Source organism: Emydura macquarii, unplaced genomic scaffold (assembly GCF_026122565.2).
Source record: "Emydura macquarii macquarii isolate MOO-44397 ecotype Brisbane River unplaced genomic scaffold, CSIRO-AGI_Emac_v2 contig_561, whole genome shotgun sequence".
NCBI lineage: Eukaryota > Metazoa > Chordata > Testudines > Chelidae > Emydura > Emydura macquarii.
Window position 1 is genome coordinate 13,877,288 of NW_027130698.1, and position 18,904 is coordinate 13,896,191.

The 18,904-nt window shown below is 43.7% G+C and overlaps 1 protein-coding gene across 2 annotated transcripts in view; it reads left to right on the forward strand.

Moving 5' to 3' along the window:
- The window catches only part of LOC137147806 (rifampicin phosphotransferase-like), a 59,663-nt gene that overhangs the window by 31,051 nt on the left and 9,708 nt on the right, over positions 1-18,904 (forward strand). For both annotated transcript variants that reach the window (XM_067540193.1, XM_067540194.1), the window contains 15 exons: positions 7-124; positions 748-848; positions 986-1,057; positions 4,983-5,089; positions 5,686-5,758; positions 7,153-7,248; positions 7,680-7,754; positions 7,845-7,937; positions 9,513-9,641; positions 11,621-11,705; positions 13,860-13,948; positions 14,976-15,038; positions 16,507-16,602; positions 17,298-17,455; positions 18,319-18,454. In XM_067540193.1, coding sequence (XP_067396294.1) covers positions 7-124; positions 748-848; positions 986-1,057; positions 4,983-5,089; positions 5,686-5,758; positions 7,153-7,248; positions 7,680-7,754; positions 7,845-7,937; positions 9,513-9,641; positions 11,621-11,705; positions 13,860-13,948; positions 14,976-15,038; positions 16,507-16,602; positions 17,298-17,455; positions 18,319-18,454 — 1,491 coding nt within the window. The remainder of the gene's footprint in view (positions 1-6; positions 125-747; positions 849-985; positions 1,058-4,982; positions 5,090-5,685; positions 5,759-7,152; positions 7,249-7,679; positions 7,755-7,844; positions 7,938-9,512; positions 9,642-11,620; positions 11,706-13,859; positions 13,949-14,975; positions 15,039-16,506; positions 16,603-17,297; positions 17,456-18,318; positions 18,455-18,904) is intronic.

The window sequence follows — 18,904 nt, forward strand, 5'->3', positions numbered from 1 at the left end:
CCCCAGGCGGAGGCCAGTGGCAATGTTGAACCGGACACAATCACTCTCCGTCACAGCCCAAAGGGTGTGCTTCAGGTCATCGGCAAGAAGATCGGATCCGGGCAGCAGCGTGGGCAAATGAGAGGTGAGCCCTGGGCAGCGTCTCTGTTATGTTTTCTTCTGCGTGTTTGTGAAAATGGAGACCCCCTTCTTTACGGTGGGGAGAGAAGAATCCTTGTTGGAATGGTAGCTGACTGAGCTTGGGCTTTGCAAAGATTTTCCTGCGGGTTGAAAGGGCTAACAAACTGCATAGCCAGGTAGAGCTATGCTGCAGAATGCTAACATTACAGAAGCCTGGGTACCAAAAGTACCCGCTGGTTTTGCTTTGGGAATGAACACTTTTGGTCAGTTCAGACTCACTCCTACCTGGCTGAGAGCTGCTCTCCCATTTGTCCATCTTAGACACTTATGTGGCCTCGATTACCATAGTATCTCAGTACCTCACAATATTTAGTGTATTTATCTTAAAAGCACTCCGTTGAGGGAGGGCCATGCGATTATCCTCATCTCTCAAAGGAGGATAGAGGCCCAGTGCTTGGGTCAAGGTCACGCAAGAAATGTTTGTGGCCGAGCAACAAACTGAATCCAGGTCTCTCCAACCCCAGGCAAGCACCCTAACTATTGGACCATCCTTCCTCTCTTCTAAAAACCATGCCCATCCAAAAATGAATGTAGTTCATGTGTGCGGCTCTTATTCATTTTTCCAAGCTGGTGGAGGTGCCTCCGCAGAAGATGGTCGCCCAACCGAGGCCCAGCTGTGCTGCATTTCCGATGAAACGATCATGAAGCTGGCCGGTCTTGCTCTTCAGGTGGGAAGTGTCCATTTGCATTTTACAGCCTTATTCCCTGTGCATCTGTGGGAAGCTTCTCCCTTCTTATTGACAGATGATAGACAAAGATGCCCCATGGCCGTCCATTCTCAACAATAGTTGTTTGTTTCTTAAAGGTGGAAAAAGCATATGGGACCACAAGGGATATTAAGTGGGCTGTGAAGGAAAACCTAATCTACTTCCTCCAGGTGAGATGAATATTTTTTACCTCTTAAGTGTCTTTTCTAGGGTCCTCATCACCAGTATCAGAGCATCTCCTGTATGTCAATGAAGTCATCTTCACAACAGCCTGTGGTCATCCCCAATGTACAGATGAGTGGCTGGTCACACAGAGCCTGATCACACAGAGCCTGTCTGTGACAAAGCCAGGAATTGACCATCCCCTCATCCTTAAATCCCTATGTAGGATACCATTTCACCGGGCCCTCTTGTTCCCCCTCCGGTTCTGTTCCCCTGGGGTTAAGGACTCCACAAAAGACTCACAGTGCTTATAGTTCGGTCCCCACTCCTGCCCCAGGTGCCTAGGGGCTCCAGGGTCTGCATCTGCATCCCCCCCCTGGCCAGCAGGCAGTCTGACTAGCCATCTCCTCCTGCCCTACTTGACCACACCTACCTCTCTCTGGTTTCCTGCCCTGGCCTATATATCACCCTGGCCAGGACACCAGCTGTTCCACTTCACCTTGTTAATCCTGGCTCTGACTCAGCCTAGTCAGTATTGCACCTGCTCCAGCTCCTTGGGCCAGGTCTGACAGAGACAACTGAGGGGTTTATCCCCTCTGCTCTGTCACACACCTCCCCCCTTTAATGAACCGACCTGTTCACCCGAACCCTCCCTCTTTTTGGCTGGGTATACTGGCCACTCTGAGGCAGCTCTTCCCTGTTTACCAGGGGGTGCAGAGGGTCTTTCCCCTGGTGTTCTCCTCTCTCCAGTCCTGCTCATCCTCCATATGGGCACTCGTCCCCCATATGACCCTTCAGCCCACAGATCCAACACTCGGACCCCTGGTTGGGCTGGGTTTTTTCCTGCTCCTGGGCCCTTTTCTTCCCTCCTGCATCCTGGCCAGCTAGGCCTTCGGGCCCTTTAGGAATCTCTGGGGTCGCCACTGCCCCCACCTCCACAGAGTCGCTTCTGGCGAACCCTTGCCCTGCTGGGTCCAGGCACTGCTTCCACAGGTGTCTCTTCCCCCCACACATCCAGCACTCCAACTCGCCCGTAGCTGGTCCAGAGTCTGGGTTACCCAACTCCACCCATTGTGGGTTTCCCATTCCCTTTCTTCTACCTCGGGTCTTAGGGGTTTAGCTACTTCCTCCTCTCCTTGTTCATGTCTAGGGGTATTGTCCAGTGCGGGGCCCTGCATCCCCTCACTCTTTCCTTCTTTCTCCCGGGGCCCTCCCTGTCCTCCCAACTTCCTGGGAGGGGTGCCCCAGTCTGCCCTCAGCTGCACCAGGTATGGCAATTCCCCCACCATCCCGACCTGCTGCCATTTAAGCTGCCCCTCTGCCTCAAGGGGCATCTGTGCCAGTGGGTACCGCTGGGTCTCCCCGTGAATCCACCACACCGCTACCCAGGACCCGGGGAATAACCCCCGTAGTTTCACCAACCCTGCTGGATTAGTAATTGGGCAGAGGTGGGATCTACCAAACCCCACGGGGGCTTCTTTGCCCCCTCAGCCTCCTTTGGGTCATGAGTGATGAGTGGCAACCTAAAACCCTAAATCTCCTAATTACTAAATTCAGTGCCTTAACCCTAAGACTGTCCTTCTTAGTTTTCTATTGAGGGCCAAATTCTGTGTCCTTACCCAGGCAAAATTCCTAATAAAATGACCCTTATTATTGATGTTTGGGATGCTAGTTGGGGATATTACAGAAATGTTAACTCCCAGAACAGAGTTCACAACAACTCACCTTAACCAACCTCTCTGGCTGCTTCTATTCATAATGGAAATTTCAGCTCATAATGGGAATGCTGGCAGGCCATTAACAACAGCACTGCTATGGAGGGTTTGTCGTTTGTTTCACATCACTTTGCAGCTTCTCTAGTGTGGGTGAACAGCAGCAAAGCGAGCTAACCGTGATGGGCCAGATTTTTAGAATTTTGTGCACGTAGCTTTGTGCGTGAAGGTGTGCCCAATTAATTTACAGTGACCATAGTCGGACGCTGTAATGTGTAACTGGCCACTTGTACGTTAACAATTCAGAAAATCGGATCCTGTTTTTTTCCTGCTTTTTATGGCCCTGGTTCTGGAAAGCAATCTGTATTCAGAAAGGCAAGATTAAACATGTCCTTAATTTTTTCATGTCAATGAGACTCATTAACTAAGACCAGAAGAGACCATCATGATTGTCTAGTCTGATCTCCAGCACATTGCAGGCCACAGAACCTCACCGACCTGCTCCTGAAATAGACATATAACTTCTGGCTGAGTTACTGAAGTCCTCAAATCTTGATTTAAAGATTTAAAGCTACGGAGAATCCACCATTCAAGTTTGAACTCTAGTTCAAACCAGCAAGTGACCCGTGACGCACACTGCAGAGGAAGGTGAACTCTCTCTCTCCCCCACCCCAGGCTCTTAAGACTTAAGAAAGTGCTTAAAGTTAAGCATGTACATAAGTGTTTTCCTCAGGAAGGATGGTCTTCACCACATTAACTGCTTTCCTGAATCAGGACCTAAATCATTCCAAAGAATAAGCCCTTAGATGTGTTTAAATTGATTCTCAGAAAAGGTTGCCTTGGTTTTCACCAAAAACCTCTTTTTTTGATTAATGAAATGCAAAACTGACAAAATTAACTGAAATGTATCAGATGAAGACAAATATGCACATATGGAAATTTGGTGGATTTTGTGTGCAGTATGTGAAATGCAATTGGTTGTAGCTTTCACTCTGAAAATGTCAGAGAGCTTTGTCTCTTTCTGATTGTCATTTCTGCAGGAACTGGGCAAGTGGGTGATAATAAATTGGATACAGTGAATTACAGGTCCCAAAAGCTAAAAACTGTTAACTGTGTTTTGCACAGCGTGTAAGATGAAAACTGGGAAAGGCTCTAACATTACAAAATGTTGCTTGATTCTGGTTATTTTGTTTCCCTAAACCCTCCAGATCCCAATTTTTTATTTCCCAGTCTTGTTTTGGCTGATATTGTAAGGCTTCCAGACTCTTACCACATGTTTATAAGTTGGTAAAACCACAATGATAGTGTTTTCCATATTCTATTACATTAGCAAATACAGCCTCGTTTACCATACGTTCCCCAAAAATGTTGTGAATAAATTCAGTGGTCATAGAAGTGATGGGGAAAAAAGCATGGCATAAATGCAGAGAGGAGCTAGACAAACTGCTTCTGTTCAACACTGCCAATGAACTTCAGTCTTGATTAGTAGTACTTGATACTGCTCCAGTTCTAACCTACTACCCCCAATGCAGTTCATACCTTTGCAACTCTGCTGTTCCAATCCTGAGACACTGCAGAAGAGCGGCAATCATGCTGAGCTATGCCAGATTGCTTGGTGGATTTGTGAGGTGCATAAAATGAGGGCTAAGATATGGACACCAAGCCCCCTATTGCTTGTGATTGTAGGCAAGGATTTGAATTTGGCACAGAAAGAGCCGTGCAATGGCTCCTTCTAACACAGAAACATCCTCACCTCCATATTTGAGGTGTAAAATGAATAAATCCTAGTGAAACAAATAATGGAACCTTTTCTGGATTCTTAAGATTCAGGGCCTGGTTTTTAATATTGAGCATGAGAGTTGTATGCATGCAACCTAATAACTACTTCAGCTATGCACAGAAGAATGCACAAATGTCCAGTTATATGACAATATCCATTTGCGTGACCAGTCCCTGGGTTATTCTTGCAGAACATGGGATAACTGCATATGCTGATCTGGCTCTCAACCATGTGTGAATTTCTGCACCGGCAGTTGCACACAGTTTTACAAACAGGACCCTAAATGGCCCTAAAATAAGACTCAGTTTCACAAACAAGACCCCAGTGACAGTTAAATTAAAAGGATCGTCTTGGTTTAGCATGAGTATAACTACATTTTGACTCAAAAGCTTTAAATCAATTGGAAACAACTTCCCACTCCCATATGGTTTTCTCATTTAGGCTAGACCTGTGACAACTTTCAACTTGGAGTCCAAGTTTGAACTGATGCATGAATTTGACTCTGGTTTACCATCGGATTATCAGTGGCTAACAACGGCCAATATAAGGTAAGTACTGGGGATCAATGAATAGTGTTGATCTCATGGTTTCCTATGCATCTCACGGTTTCTTCATACTATATATTGATTTTCAAACACAAAGACCAGTACATAGCACTTGAACATTATGGCCAAAATTGTCAAACTTGGGCATCTAAAGTTAGGTATCTACATTTATGCAGCTAAGGAAGTGGCCTCTTTTTGTTTTGTTTGCACATTCATAGCTCCCAGTGGAGACAGACCTTTACACATAAATTTAAGGAGTAACTCCATTAACTGGCTGTAGTAATAAGCTGTTATCTTCTGTGTGAGCCAACTGTAGGAGGAGGAGATGACACATGCTTATCACAAGCATCACATTATCACTAAATATCAATGGATTGATCAGTTCGCAACAACTAGTATGTAACAAATGGACACATTTTGAAGACTTCTTTATGGACAGAGAGAAATTACCTTTCTAAATGCATAGTTAAAGCATTGCCATAACTTGTAAGTAACCTGGACTCTGTTTTCTAGTTGGGTCTTGACGTCCATAAAGAAAGCTAAACACTGTTTGATGCTGAGATCTAAGCTCTGAGAATGAATGTGTTGACTGTTTTCAGTGAAACAGCTCCCGGTGCTGTAACCCCACTGACCTGGGCTGTGTTTGGAGGAGCCATACAGCATGCAGCTCAGGTGAAACTTTTAAAACAAATCTTGAACACAGATAAGTTTTCTTGATGAATAGGAGCCTTTATCCATTATTGCCTATAATAATAATAATAAATTAATAATTAATCACTAGCTTCTTATATAGCACTTTTCATCTGAAAGTACATTACATAGGAGGTAAGTATTATTATCCTCATTTTACACATGCACAAGGGAAACTGAGGCACAGAGAGGAGACTGTCTAATCACCACTCCTGTAACCTTCCTTAAATGCCTAAACCTAAAGCTTGCTTTCCATTCATCACTGCACTTATGTTTATTCCATGGACTGTCAAGGCCATGTGTGAGTTCCCCTGCAGTCAGAACCCACAGTGGCCTTTAGAAATTCCCAGGCCAGGGCTTCAGAGGAGGTGGGGGTAAGGATTAAAAATAAAAATCATGAACCTAACAAGGCACATGGTAAATATTATCGCATTCACCTGGGGCCTCGGGTGCAAGTTAGGCTATCTGGGATGCTGCTGTGATGGGAGCTCAGAAAGATTTCTGCTTCAGAGAGATAGGGTTCCTCTTTGAGCCCCATGGTGCATGGAAAGAGTTTGCCGGCTGCTACGTTCCTTCAGGGGATACAGCATACTTCCCTTGGCTGCTCCATCGGCTGGTGCAAAAGGGAGGGGCAGGGCCTGGCTAATGCGTGACCTTCTCCCTGAATCTCCTTATGTCCTCCGGGATGTCTTGCCCTCCAGGGGATACAGAAAGGAGCAATCCCTGTGCACCCCGCATGATATGGTCTGCTCTTGTTTGAGGCTACTGCACAGAGTGGACGGGTGCGTATTTCCTGATGTGCTTAAAGGTCAACCAGAGCTATCGGGCCAGTTGCTTATGTGTTGCTTCTCTTTCCCCTGTTCCTCATCTGTATTATTTGGCTAAGGCTAAATTGTGAGCTCAGCCACATATCTGCTCATGGCAATGAGGGGGCGTGAGGAACCCTTCGCCTCTCCTGAGTGGGCTACTTGCATTTCCGAAGCCTGGACAGAGAGGACGGTTGCCACTGGCAGGCTGTGACTTCCCTGCTGTGCAGGTGTGGGGGGATGGAGGTAGCCTTTCTTCCAACACACCAGTCAGCACATCAGAACCAGTGCTGATGGGAAGGTAATCTGCACCCACAAAAGTGCTGTCATGGGTCATCATGACTTTCAAAGTCAGTCTAGTTTCTACCCTGCTCCTTGGGCATCACAGCTACATGCTGCCTTTTACTCAGGTCATATTGTATGGCTTCAATCCAGCCCTTATATTGTCAACTCCTTAACTTAGGGACCTGCATTATTACAGGTTTGTCAAGCACCTGGCGTGCTGTTGGTGCTTCAAAAATACTAAATAATAACCGTGATAATAATGCTTTGCTTTTAAATCTCTTCAAGCAATTCTGTGTGCATAGCGGAGGACTGGATGGGCTCAAGCCGTACAGCTTTCGGTGCCTGGATATGTACTGCGGCCATTTGTTCCTGAATATTGTGGTATGACACGAAAGAATGGAACGGCTGCTGAATGAGCGATGATCAGATTTGCTTTTCTTCAACTTACTGTGCTGTTGATAAAATATCTCTTATGCATCCCTCTCGCAGATGCCATGTCTGCCTATAGGAGACAAATCGTTCTTTGGCTACTTCATGAAATACACTGTCTATTGCTATATAAGTACTCTATATATTACAGTGCAGAGAACAATATAATTACAATTATTAGATTGCGACGCACAGGGTGAGAAGGCAAAAAATGCTTTCCTAAAGTGTTACTTATTATTTATGTACTTCTTGGCGATCATCAGCAAAAAGGCATGGTGATGAGAGGTGCAGAGATTAGGCCCAGTTCCACTCATGTAGCAGTGAACAGCTGCTATCTGTTCTTTCCACAAAACAGTCTAAGGATGTCTGTTCTCTCCTTTCAGTCTATTGCTGTTTCATATGAACAAGCCAACATGGTGCATCGGAAGAACAAAGCTCTCTCCTCTTTGATAGGACAAGTAAGTGTTAATTAGGTTCTTGGACTTCTTAGAACTGAAACATTTAGTTCTTCTGTTAATTCCCGTTGTCTATTATGTGTCTTCCACCAGGAACTGCCTGAGCTGAGCTCTTATGACCTTGTTGTGATGTATGGAGAATTGCCAACGTGGAGAAAGATCTTAAATAGCTTCAAGCTTGTGAAGGTAAAAAAGTGGAAGGCTCTTGGCACGGGTGAGGAACTAAGTGCCCCTCTCCGGGATCTCAGGATGGCCTGTCCCTCGTTGATTTGGGCATGTTGTCAGGTGCAGGCAGTAACACTGGAAGTACCATTGGAGGTTTCCTAATAGGGTATCTTTTAAGGCTTTTCCATTTGCAAGACTGGCCTTAGGGAAAATGGCGCCCTGTGTGAACTTTCTTTGGCGCCCTTCAGCAGGCAGAGCAGCAGCGGGTGGAGTGGAAGCAATGCTGCTGGTGTCATGCTGCTCAGAGGGTGAGGAGGGGACACTTAACCCCCTCCCTCCACCTTCTGGGTGGGCACAGTCCTTCTGCAGCCTCTTGGCCATGACGCACCCCTGACCATGGCACCCTGGGTGGTCGCCCACGTCGCCTCCTCGTAAGGCAGGCCTGTCCATTTTGAGGTCTAACATTTGTGAAGAGCCTACTCAGGATTTCATTTGCACCCAAGCCCCTCTGTTTTGTGGGAGGAGAAGGGAGTATAATCCCTCCATGCTTTCTTGTAGGGCCTCAGATTGATAGGTGATTGAATTCTTATACTAAAAATCTTCATCCTTCTTTAGAATGAACCATAAAACCAAGGGTCCTGACTGTTTGTGGTCTAGAGGAACTCTTATCAGGAGTCATGTTCTCTGTTGTGCCCAGTCTCTGCTGAGCCAAATGGAAGGGGGAAAAGGACAGTGAAGGAACTGATTACAGCTCTTTGAGTCCATGGTGGATCTGGTACCTGACCCCTGAGGGGGTTGTGTACCAGCTGGGGATTGCTGGAGTTCAGTGCAGTTCTACACGTGGTTTTGGGACTCTTTTTCAACTTGTTGATCTAGTACTGTAAGAAGGTGCTGATTTTGAGATTAAAAGAAATTCTTATCCTCCTAATTTTAAAATAATGCCAGCAGTTTATTTAACAGTGCATGGGCCCTTTCATTTATTTCGAATAGGATACAAAAGCTGTGGAAATATTTTGTTTTCTGTTCTCTATCAAGAAGCACCAACGCCTGATCTTTTGAGTGGCCAAACTATTATAGATATTAGCTTGTTTCTTCTCTTTCTTAATAGGGTTTACAAATCCATAATCAATCAATTAAAAATCAATCATTTTATTCTGGATGACAATGATTATGCTGATTTCTTTGAAAGGATTAAAAGACTTAGAACCCCCTCCAACACCTAAACAGCTGCCCCAGAAATGGTTACGTGGTGGACAGTGTGGTTTCTACATACTGCATATATCTAAACCAGAAATAGCATGTACCTATATATTACATATAGCTACATATCGCTTGTATAGAGTTGTTAAAATGTCAAGAACACCAGAAAAACACCAGAAAAACTGATTAATCAAATAAACCATTTGAGGGAGAAAGCTTAAAATGAACTGAATAATTTATTCAGCAACTAGTAATCAAGCAGCTAAATTCAAGCCAGCTAGGAGTGACATTACATTTAACTATTGCTATCAATACCAGCTTGGTACTTATTAATGTTTTTTTACATTTGTCTGGTCACTTCTAAAAACTGCAATACATTTTTGTGGCCTTTCTTAGTTCTTGCTGAGCAGCACTTCTAGACTTCAGCATTGGGTCGAGCGACTCAAAACCTTCAGCATTCCCTCTGGCGGCAATGCCATCCAGACGTATCTCCATATTGATCGGACTCTGCCGGAATATTTTGATGTAAGTAGTTCGTAGCGCTGGTTGTATTGTTTTTTAGATTAATTCATTAAATCAGCATCGATTTCAAACCAAAATTTCCCAAATCAACAACAAAAGCAGAATCAATTGTCTTGGTTTGCTATTTGGCCTGGTGCACTTACTGGTCATTTCCCACAAACTTTCCCCACTAAGTGCTGTATTGATTTTAGTTTTAGTTTTGACTTTTGTTTGGACAAATCAGTGAGCGCAGTAAGTGACTACAAACAAAAATGAATTCTTAATCTTACCTACAGATGTCATGCATGTAAGCAAAAGAAAATTGATATTAATGTGATAGAGAAGGTGATTACGTACCAGACTGCTGACTTTTATGTTTGTTATTGCTAGTTCGTGTGTTACTTAAGTTGGTATCTGAAGATAAAATAAAAGTAGTAATAGTAGTAAAAAAGAACTAAGAGAGAGAGAGAGGGAGAGAGAGAAGGAAGGAGTGGAAGAAAAGAGAGAGAGACAGAAAGAGGGTAAAGAAAGAGGAAAAAGATTAGTAGAGAGATTTAAAATATTATTCTATTATCTTTTAAGGTCCTGTATTTACTGTATTTACTGTATATTCTTAGCCACTCCCTGGTGTCTGAATTATTTTATATTTGTGCCTCTATTTCCCATGTTTTAAAATGGGAATAGTAATACTTATCCACCTTTGTACAGAAACCATTTTGAGATCTTCAAATGAGAGTTCTTGTACAAGGCCTCCATTCAATAAGATGCTTAATTAACTTCCAAACAATAAGAGTTCTGTGGCACCTTAAAGACTAACAAATTTATTTGGGCATAAGCTTTCATGGTCAGAAACTTGACACTGTCAGACTAGGTCTGAATAGAGACTGGGAGTGGCTAGCCCACTACAAAAATAATGTTCCCTCTTTTGGCATTCACAGCTTCTCATCAACTGTTGGGAATGGGACTCATCCACCCTGATTGAATTACCTGGTTAACACTTGCCCTCCTCACTGTGATGTAACTCACCCATCCTGGCATGTGTATATACACCTACCAAACTGAAGTTTCCACTTCATGCATCTGACAAAGTGGGTTTCTGTCCATGAAAGCTAGGCCCAAATAAATGTGTTAGTCTTTAAGGTGCCACAGAACCCTCGTTGTTTTGCTGAAAACAGACTAACACGGCTAGCCCTCTGGAATTAATTAACTTCGAGCACATGAGCAGTCTTATTGGAGTCAATGGGGAGGCTTAATGTATGGCACATGCTTAATTACATTGCTGATTTGGGGCCTAACCACAAAGTATTTTTGTTCTTTGTTGCACTATTTCATATGACAGCAAATGTTTCCATGCAATGAATTATGGCAGACTGCAAGCTGTTGAGAAGCCAGTTTTGTCTCTTAGGCTGAACACTCAACCATAATTATAGCTATTGTCATACATCCCTTGTTTTTTGTTTATTTTGAAGGGGTTTTCAAAATGAGCACAGCAGATGATACTACTCTTTGAACCCTGGGTGAACTGCCATGCCATTTGATTTGCAGTTCAATGGTACAATGGGCCACTCTAATTTACTCTGATGTAAAGCCATAGTCAACCTTTTGATTTCAATGACGTTACTTTTGTTTTACATCAACACAACTGGGAGCAGAAACTGGTTCGGTGGATTGAAGTAAGGGTGGAACCACAGCCATCTAAAATGGAAATGTCATGGGAATGAGCTCCCTCACTAAATGGTATTTCAGCTGCTGGTCTTGGCTTGGTGAGAAACGCCATGATAGAGGTTGCTCTTGTGAAGTTCCCACTTCTTAATCTGAAACTAGCAAGCACACATGCCCTTTAAAATTAAAAGTAAACATAGGTTAATGGAACACTTTCTGATCTCAGGGTATGTTTGAATTTTGAGCTGAGGTTCCAAACAGCTCACCCAGCCCTAAAAGTCAGTTTCAAGCAGTGGACAGGGCATTGCAGGCTCTGTTCTAATTGACAGTTTCTTTCTTAGGCACTTTTAACTTCGCTGATGGGCTCTGCAACATTTGCGATGTGGCCCACTTATTTGATTAGCACCTTGTCTCAAGGAGAAAACCGTAAGAGATTAATTTATATGCTGCCTTTCCAAAGTTTATAGTGCTTATGCTTTTTAAGACTATAGGATTTGCCGTAATAGATAGGGTCATTTGGTCCATTTCGTCCAGCTGCTTATCTTTGGCTGTAGAGAGATATCCAAAGCTTCAGAAACAAAGAGCAACTCAAGACACAAATTTCAGATCTCGATCCAGATTAAGCCACAGGGAGTGGGCAGGCTTTAGATATGGGGTTTGACCAATTAGTTGGTTGGAGGTCAGACAGAAAGTGCAGATCCAAACTTCCCCCAGAGGTGGGATCATTTGGATTCAGGGGTTTGGTTCTGGCTTCTCTCTGTTTAGAAGAAGGTGAGCTCCTCCACAACCTGTGTGTACACACTGTTGTACATGGGCATGTGTGCAATGCTATATATGGGGAGGGGCTGGAGAATTTTTTCCTTGTCCTCAAAGATGATTAGTTTATGTCCTGGACTATAGGATTTAATTGCGTACCGTCTTAGCTTGCTTAGCTATATATGTTATAGTGGTCATAAAGTGAAACAGAACAGAATCTGTATAAATAAACTGTAAGCATTTAATTAGAGGGTGCTAGAATTTCACACATGCAACTTGTCCGAGTGCAAACACCCCATCACTCTCACTAACAGATGCCTGAATTTTGCACACACGGGTGTGAGTGCACAAAAGTGAGCAAACAGGTGTGTGCCTGGCCAAAACTGCATGCGAAAACGTGACAACTGCCATCTTGAGTTTGAAGTAGGGATTGTCACAGTTACAGAGCTAGCTGCACTTCAGTCCCCTTTCTGGTCTCTCCAAGTGCACCCCTCAGATGTCAGGCTTCATGCCTTTTCCTCTCCTGGGGTGGAATTCTGCAATTCTCCCACTCATAGACTGGGCCCCAGGCTGTGAATCAACTGTTCTTACCCATCAGGTCCAATCTGAGTTCAGACACCGGCAGCTCTCTTCACTTCTGGAGTCTGCAAGCAGTGATGAAGACAGTGACAAAACACCTTTTCTAAAACAAATCACTCTATCTATTTACCAGTAGATTCAAAGCATTTAGAGAGAAAAAAAAAGAATTTTAAAATTAAAGTCTACAAGCATGTCTCTCTTACCTAAAGGCTCACCATCCCTAGATGATAACTTAAGCAGGTCTAACTTCTTCAGATACCCCCAGCAGGTCCTGTGCGAGAGTGTCTTTTTTAACCGTGATAGTCCTTTAATCTTCTGGTTCCTAGGCCTTGTCCCTGCTTGTCAAAGCCTTCTGTAGGTTGGCTGGATCCAGTAGGTTGACACATCAAAGCTAATAGTTCAGACTTATGTCTTAACAAATCTCACGTGTTTCCCGAGAGATGACTTATTTTAAGCCATTGTTTCCCTTCCTGCTTGCTTTTTCTGACCACCCCCCATTAAACTAAACCAACGTATTAATGGAGTAAAGATCCCAATGACCGACTCAACACACAGTATTCATAAATGATGACAGAGCAGCTCCAGCTCTGTCTCTGGGCCTCCAGTGCAATAAGTATAAGCTGGTCTACAGTTTGAGTTAGAGAGTCAAGTCTCCCTCGCTTAGGCTGTAAAAGGCTCGTGTCCTCTGTGGATTGGGCACAAGGACTTGTAACATATCCTCACCAGTGGGTCACCCACAGGACAAGGAGGCCTGTTTGAGATCCTACTGAAAATCAATCCCAGAACTGCTAACCACGTAAACAGTCATTTGTTCCTAGATCTAGCTACACTCTATAAGACTCAGGCTTGGTCTACACTTACCTAGCGATTCGGCGGCAGTCGACGAGAGATACGCAAGCTACGCAGAGGTTTCCCGTCGACGCAGCGCTACGCCACTTGAGGGGGTGGATTAACAGCGTCGACTTCCGGATCGATTGAGCGGGTCTTCAGTGACCGCTGAATCAATCCAGATAAGTCGATCTGACGGTGGCGACTTTGCCGCCGTCAGTGTAGATGTACCCTTAGTGCATATGAATAAAGCCCTTTGAAATCTCCCCCTTGACTGAAAGCAGCATGAAGGATGGAACAACATTACAAGTTATTGCAGCCTGGGTTCAAACAGCAAAATCGCAGGTTGTCTGGCTGCTGAAATTCCCATCGCACTGTCCATAAATACTCTCTGAATTCCTTTCTCTCTTGTGCCAGATTGGACCCTTGAGGCTATGGCTGCTATTGCTGTACTCTGTAACACCTGCCCAGGTGTTTTGTTTGTGGAGCTGCCCAGGTCAGTTGAGGTAAGCCATACTGGTACCCCAGTTGTCTTCCAAGACACCTCTGAGCTCATGAAGAGTTTAGGAAAGGGAGCATTTCTTTGGAGTTGTTGTAGAGCAAATGATTTCACACTGCAACCTCTGTTGAAGGCATTAGTTTTCATTTTCCATGTAGCAGGCAGGAATCATAGGGCAGGGAATCTACTGCCCAACCAAATCAATGAGACAACTAATAGGTTTCTGGCCTATATAGGACCAGTTCCTCAACTGGTGTAAATTGTCGTAACTCAGTTGAACTCAACAGAATTATGGCTATTTACAACACCTGAGGCTATGCCCCCTCGTGTTTTTATCAGTCAGGAGTGGCAGCATAGGTGAGTGGACTGAGTTTGGGCTGGGAACCAGGCAATCCCAACATTTGTGATCATTTTTATCAGACACGTTCCTTGTCTTTGGCATCTCCCAAATGGATTAGTGCTATCTGGGGATCCATTGGAAGAGCACCCAGAAGATACACTGGGTACAGAATGCACCAGGTGTATCTCACCTGTGGGAGGGCATTCCACTGGCACTCTAGTCTCTTCTGGGTTCAAGTCAAGGAGCTGCTTTTCCTTTAGCAGTCCCAGATGGTTTGGGTTCTAACTAATAGAGACACTTCTCTCTTCTCATTTTCTGTTGAGAGGGTTGAGATCAGCTAATTGCTTCAGCTCATGGTCCCTATATTTGAATATTTGGGGCTGATTGGAGGAATTTGCTTCCCTGGTTTGACCAACAGAGCTCAACAGTGTTGATCTTCAGGGCATTCATGGTTCAAAGTTCGTCTGTTTATCTGGGCCTTTGGCTGCGGGGGAGAGGGGTGAATATCTTAAGTTTATTTTAATTTGGGGTAGAGAGTATTTGAAATGGGCATTTAAGATATTTTCCTTTAAGAAGTTGTGTGGGTGTGTGTATGTCTATAAACCCCCAAGTCCAGTGTACTCTCTACTAGCCAAGATCCATTCTATGAGCTGAACCTGTAAAAATGCAACCATTTGTTTTTTGTTTTTTCCAGGCTATCATTCAGGCTGTTAGAGACCAAGGGGAAAGTGCAGAATTCATAAAAATGGATCCACAGGTAGAGTAGCATGAAATATGCATGGAGTCATCTTGCAATATGTAAAGACTGGATGCTGTATGCCTACCTCTGTGGCTGAGAGGAGCTAGATCTTGTTAATTACTAGATCTGAGTGAATATTTCATAACAAATAGTTGGCCTGATAAATATAACCCCTTTTTCTTCCTGTCCAGTGTCCGCTAACAGATCCATGTCATCAGTGTGTGATTTCCATTCTGTAGGGGATGAATATTTTTGAGAATTTTTATTTGACTCTGTGGATTAATTGCCAGCAGTGCCCTGCAAATATAAGATATTCAATCAGTGTTGGTTAGCTGTGACTGGCTAGATAAGCCATCTGTTATGCACATCCCCGAATTCGATAAGCAAGCAAGCAATTCCATCCCAGACATTCACATGTGCCTTTTAAAATAGTTTTTTCTTGAAGGACAGATGGCTTTAAAATCTGCTGTCCGGAAACATTAGTGCCATCAAAACTTGGCTGCGTAAATAGTCTCATAAAGCAAATGCAAAAGGACTCTGTGTGGAGTCATAGTGAATGTATTTAAAACTTTGACTACAGACAAATAAATACTTTTGCAGTGTTTACTCAGCCTGAGTAAACATGCTGGAGCTGGGGAGAAAATCACAGAAAATGGTTAATTTGCCTGACATGCGCCCCCCTTCTCCCCACATTTGAAGAACATTTGGCAGGTTTCTAAGGAAATTCAGGAGCACATCTGGCTAGATGCCAGTTATTTTACCTGACAGCAGGTAAATTACAGTTTTGAAGTCCATGATGGTTCTCCATATTCAATGTGCGTGGCCTAATTATTATTGTTATTTCTTATTTGTATTACCGTCATACTAGGGGCCCCATTCATATATTATTGTGCTCGGTGTTGTACAAACACATAACAAAGAGATGGCCCTGCCACAAAGAGCTTACAATCTATGTAGTAATGAGATCGGTGTAGCAGCTGGAGAATAAAAAACAGAGCTTCAAAACAGTTTTTCGTATAGTTCATTCACCAATATAGTGCATCCAATTGCTCAACACCTTAAAACATAAGAACAGCCGTACTGGGTCAGACCAATGGTCCGTCCAGCCCAGTATCCTGTCTTCTGACAGTGGCCGGTTCCAGGTGCTTCAGAGGGAATGAACAGAACAGGGCAATTTCCAGTGATTCATCCAGGCCCAGTTTCTGGCAGTTTACGGACATTCAGAGGATGGGGTTGTGTCCCTGACTATCTTGGCTAATAGCTATTAATGAATCTATCCTCCAGGAACTTATCTAACTCTGTTTTTTATTTGGTTATACTTTTGGCTTTCACAACATCCCATGGCAATGAGTTCCACAGGCTGACTGTGCACTGTTGACTGTGCATACTTCCTCACGTTTGTTTTAAACCTGCTGCCTATTAGAGAACAAGCATATTTGTAAATTAGCAGCTACGGGAAGTTAACATGGCAAATTCCTTTCTCCAGACAGCAGTGTCATGGCTGCTTTCAGCTGACAGTGGAGAGGCTGGGAAGACATTCCAGAGCTTTCTGAAAGAGTACGGTTTCCACAGCTTCAGAGAAGTAAGTGGAATGTTTACATTTAATGCATGAGGAATACACATGCTTTTCGTTTACTCATAGGAAAATGCAGTACATATTCGGAGAAAGTAGCAGGCTAGGGGACTTGACAATGGGGCTCAAGGAATTGACAATGGGGACATATGGGCACTATAGAACTTTTAATCATTATGATTATGGCAATCGAAGTTGCAAAAACTGGGCTGCAGTCCTGCATCTTATATTAGCTTCAAACAATATTTCTGTTTTCTCAATATTTCTAGCCAATTAAACTGACGTCAAGGGCTTGTTTACCCTACAGAGCATTGGCCGGTATAGCTATGATGGCAGATCCCCCTAGTACAGACACAGTGTAAGCTGACAGAGGGAGTTTTTCTTCTGGCACAGCTATGCCACATCCCTGCATGACATTAGCTATATCAACAGAAACATTCTTCTGTCGGCATAGCCGCATCTACACTGGGGGTTCTGCCACCCCAGCTATGCTGACAAAACTTTGTAGTATAGACCAGGCCTAAGTATGTTGATGTGAGGATGTGCTTCTGCTGATTTAGGAAAGCAGCTTAGGAAAGAAGAACAGTATGTCTTTGACTTTGGTTAAAAGTCACTTGCAGGAAATCGGGCTGAAAATAATTAGGATGCTTAAAGCCAGTTATACCAGTGCCAAAACATTGAAATCATTCATCTGTTTTTTATAGGCAGAGTTGCGGATTAAACCCTGGGCTGATGACTCTGCCCAGCTGATTCTGCTTATTCAAAAAGCTCTGGAGTATGACCATGTTTCCAAGAAGAAAACACAAGCATCAGTGGAAGAAGCCATTGCTGCAATAAAACCCCCAGTCACTGGGTTAAGAAAGTAAGGCAGCCCAGTAATATTTTGAGCGTGACTTGGATGTCAGATGATTTCATTACAATGAAACAAGGATTCTCTGTGCTCTGCTCTGGAGCGATAGTGTGTGCTGTTCTGATTGCTTCCCCCTAAGAACTTTATCGTGCGAGAGCCATCAGTTGAAGTACTTACGTGAGCCACACTATACTAGAGTATAGCAAAGGTTCTTTAAATGCTATTATTTAATAAAGTCAAAATGAGGTGTACATCCTTATAAGGTTTGTCATCTAAGAATCTAGGCTTTAATGGAGAAAAAAGTGTTACCGTTCAAGAGGAACAAAATTACCAGGCACAGAACCAGCCCTAGGATTTGAGGAACAAATGCAACTCTTATTCAGCCTCTTCTCCACTTAAGGTGGCTGGATCCCACCACCTCCATGTACCATGTCTTCAGTACCTTCTCCCACTGTACTCCTGACAGCCTGCCACCTTCGACCCCACCCCTTCAGGCTGTGGTGAGCCCTCCCTTAACTTTCTATGAGGCTTCCTGGCCTGTGGTAACCCCCCATCCACCCAGATGGACTAGTATCCAGGAAGTGGCTCCAAATGAAGGAGGCAGTTAGGCAATTCAGTCTCTACCATGATCTGCTCGTGCCAGAGTCGGATGGGACCATAGTTAGAAAATGAGGGGGTCGCTCTGGCTTGTGAGTTGACTGTGGGATACAGGATTGAGTGGAGTCCAACGCTATCACTAAGGCATAAGGCCACCATTTACTGAGCATTTCAAGTAGGTGTTGGTTTGAGGAGATTGCTCAACTGACCTCCTGGAACAATGCAAATGTTTTATTTTGTTTTAAGCCAGCCTTGTAACCTGGTACTTGGTTTTTCAGGTTCATACTTCCATTTCTGGTAAGAAAAGCAAGAGAAGGGATTTCCAAGCGTGAATATTCAAAGGCATTAGCTATGAAGGTTTATGCTTTCTTCAAGACAGCATACTGGGCTCTGGCTAAGCATATGGTGGAAGAGGTGAAATCTTATTTTATTCCTTCATACCAGGGCAAACTTTAAAGGGACACTGTCAAGTTAATGCAGATGGATGGGTGTCAAACGTGCTCTGTGTTGGTCTAACTCGGCTCATATTGAAGTCAAGAGGCATTTTACCAATGAGTTCAGTGGCAGCAGAGTTAGGCCTGAGCTGAGCACTTTTGGAAACATCAGCTTGTATTTAAAACTCATTACATGTATCATGAAAGAAATTTAATTGACTGTTCTTCATTTATTCTATGCTGCTGGTATACGTTTTGCATTTAGCTTCAGCCATGAAACTAGACTGGTTATTCTCATGCTGATGCTAATAAGAGCAAGGATAATGCTGCTGTGTTTGAATTTCAAGCTGTGCTTGAGATTGCTTGAATAAACCAAACCTTTTTTTTAACGAAAAATTTTCACACACAGTAGATTTTGTTAAATATGAAT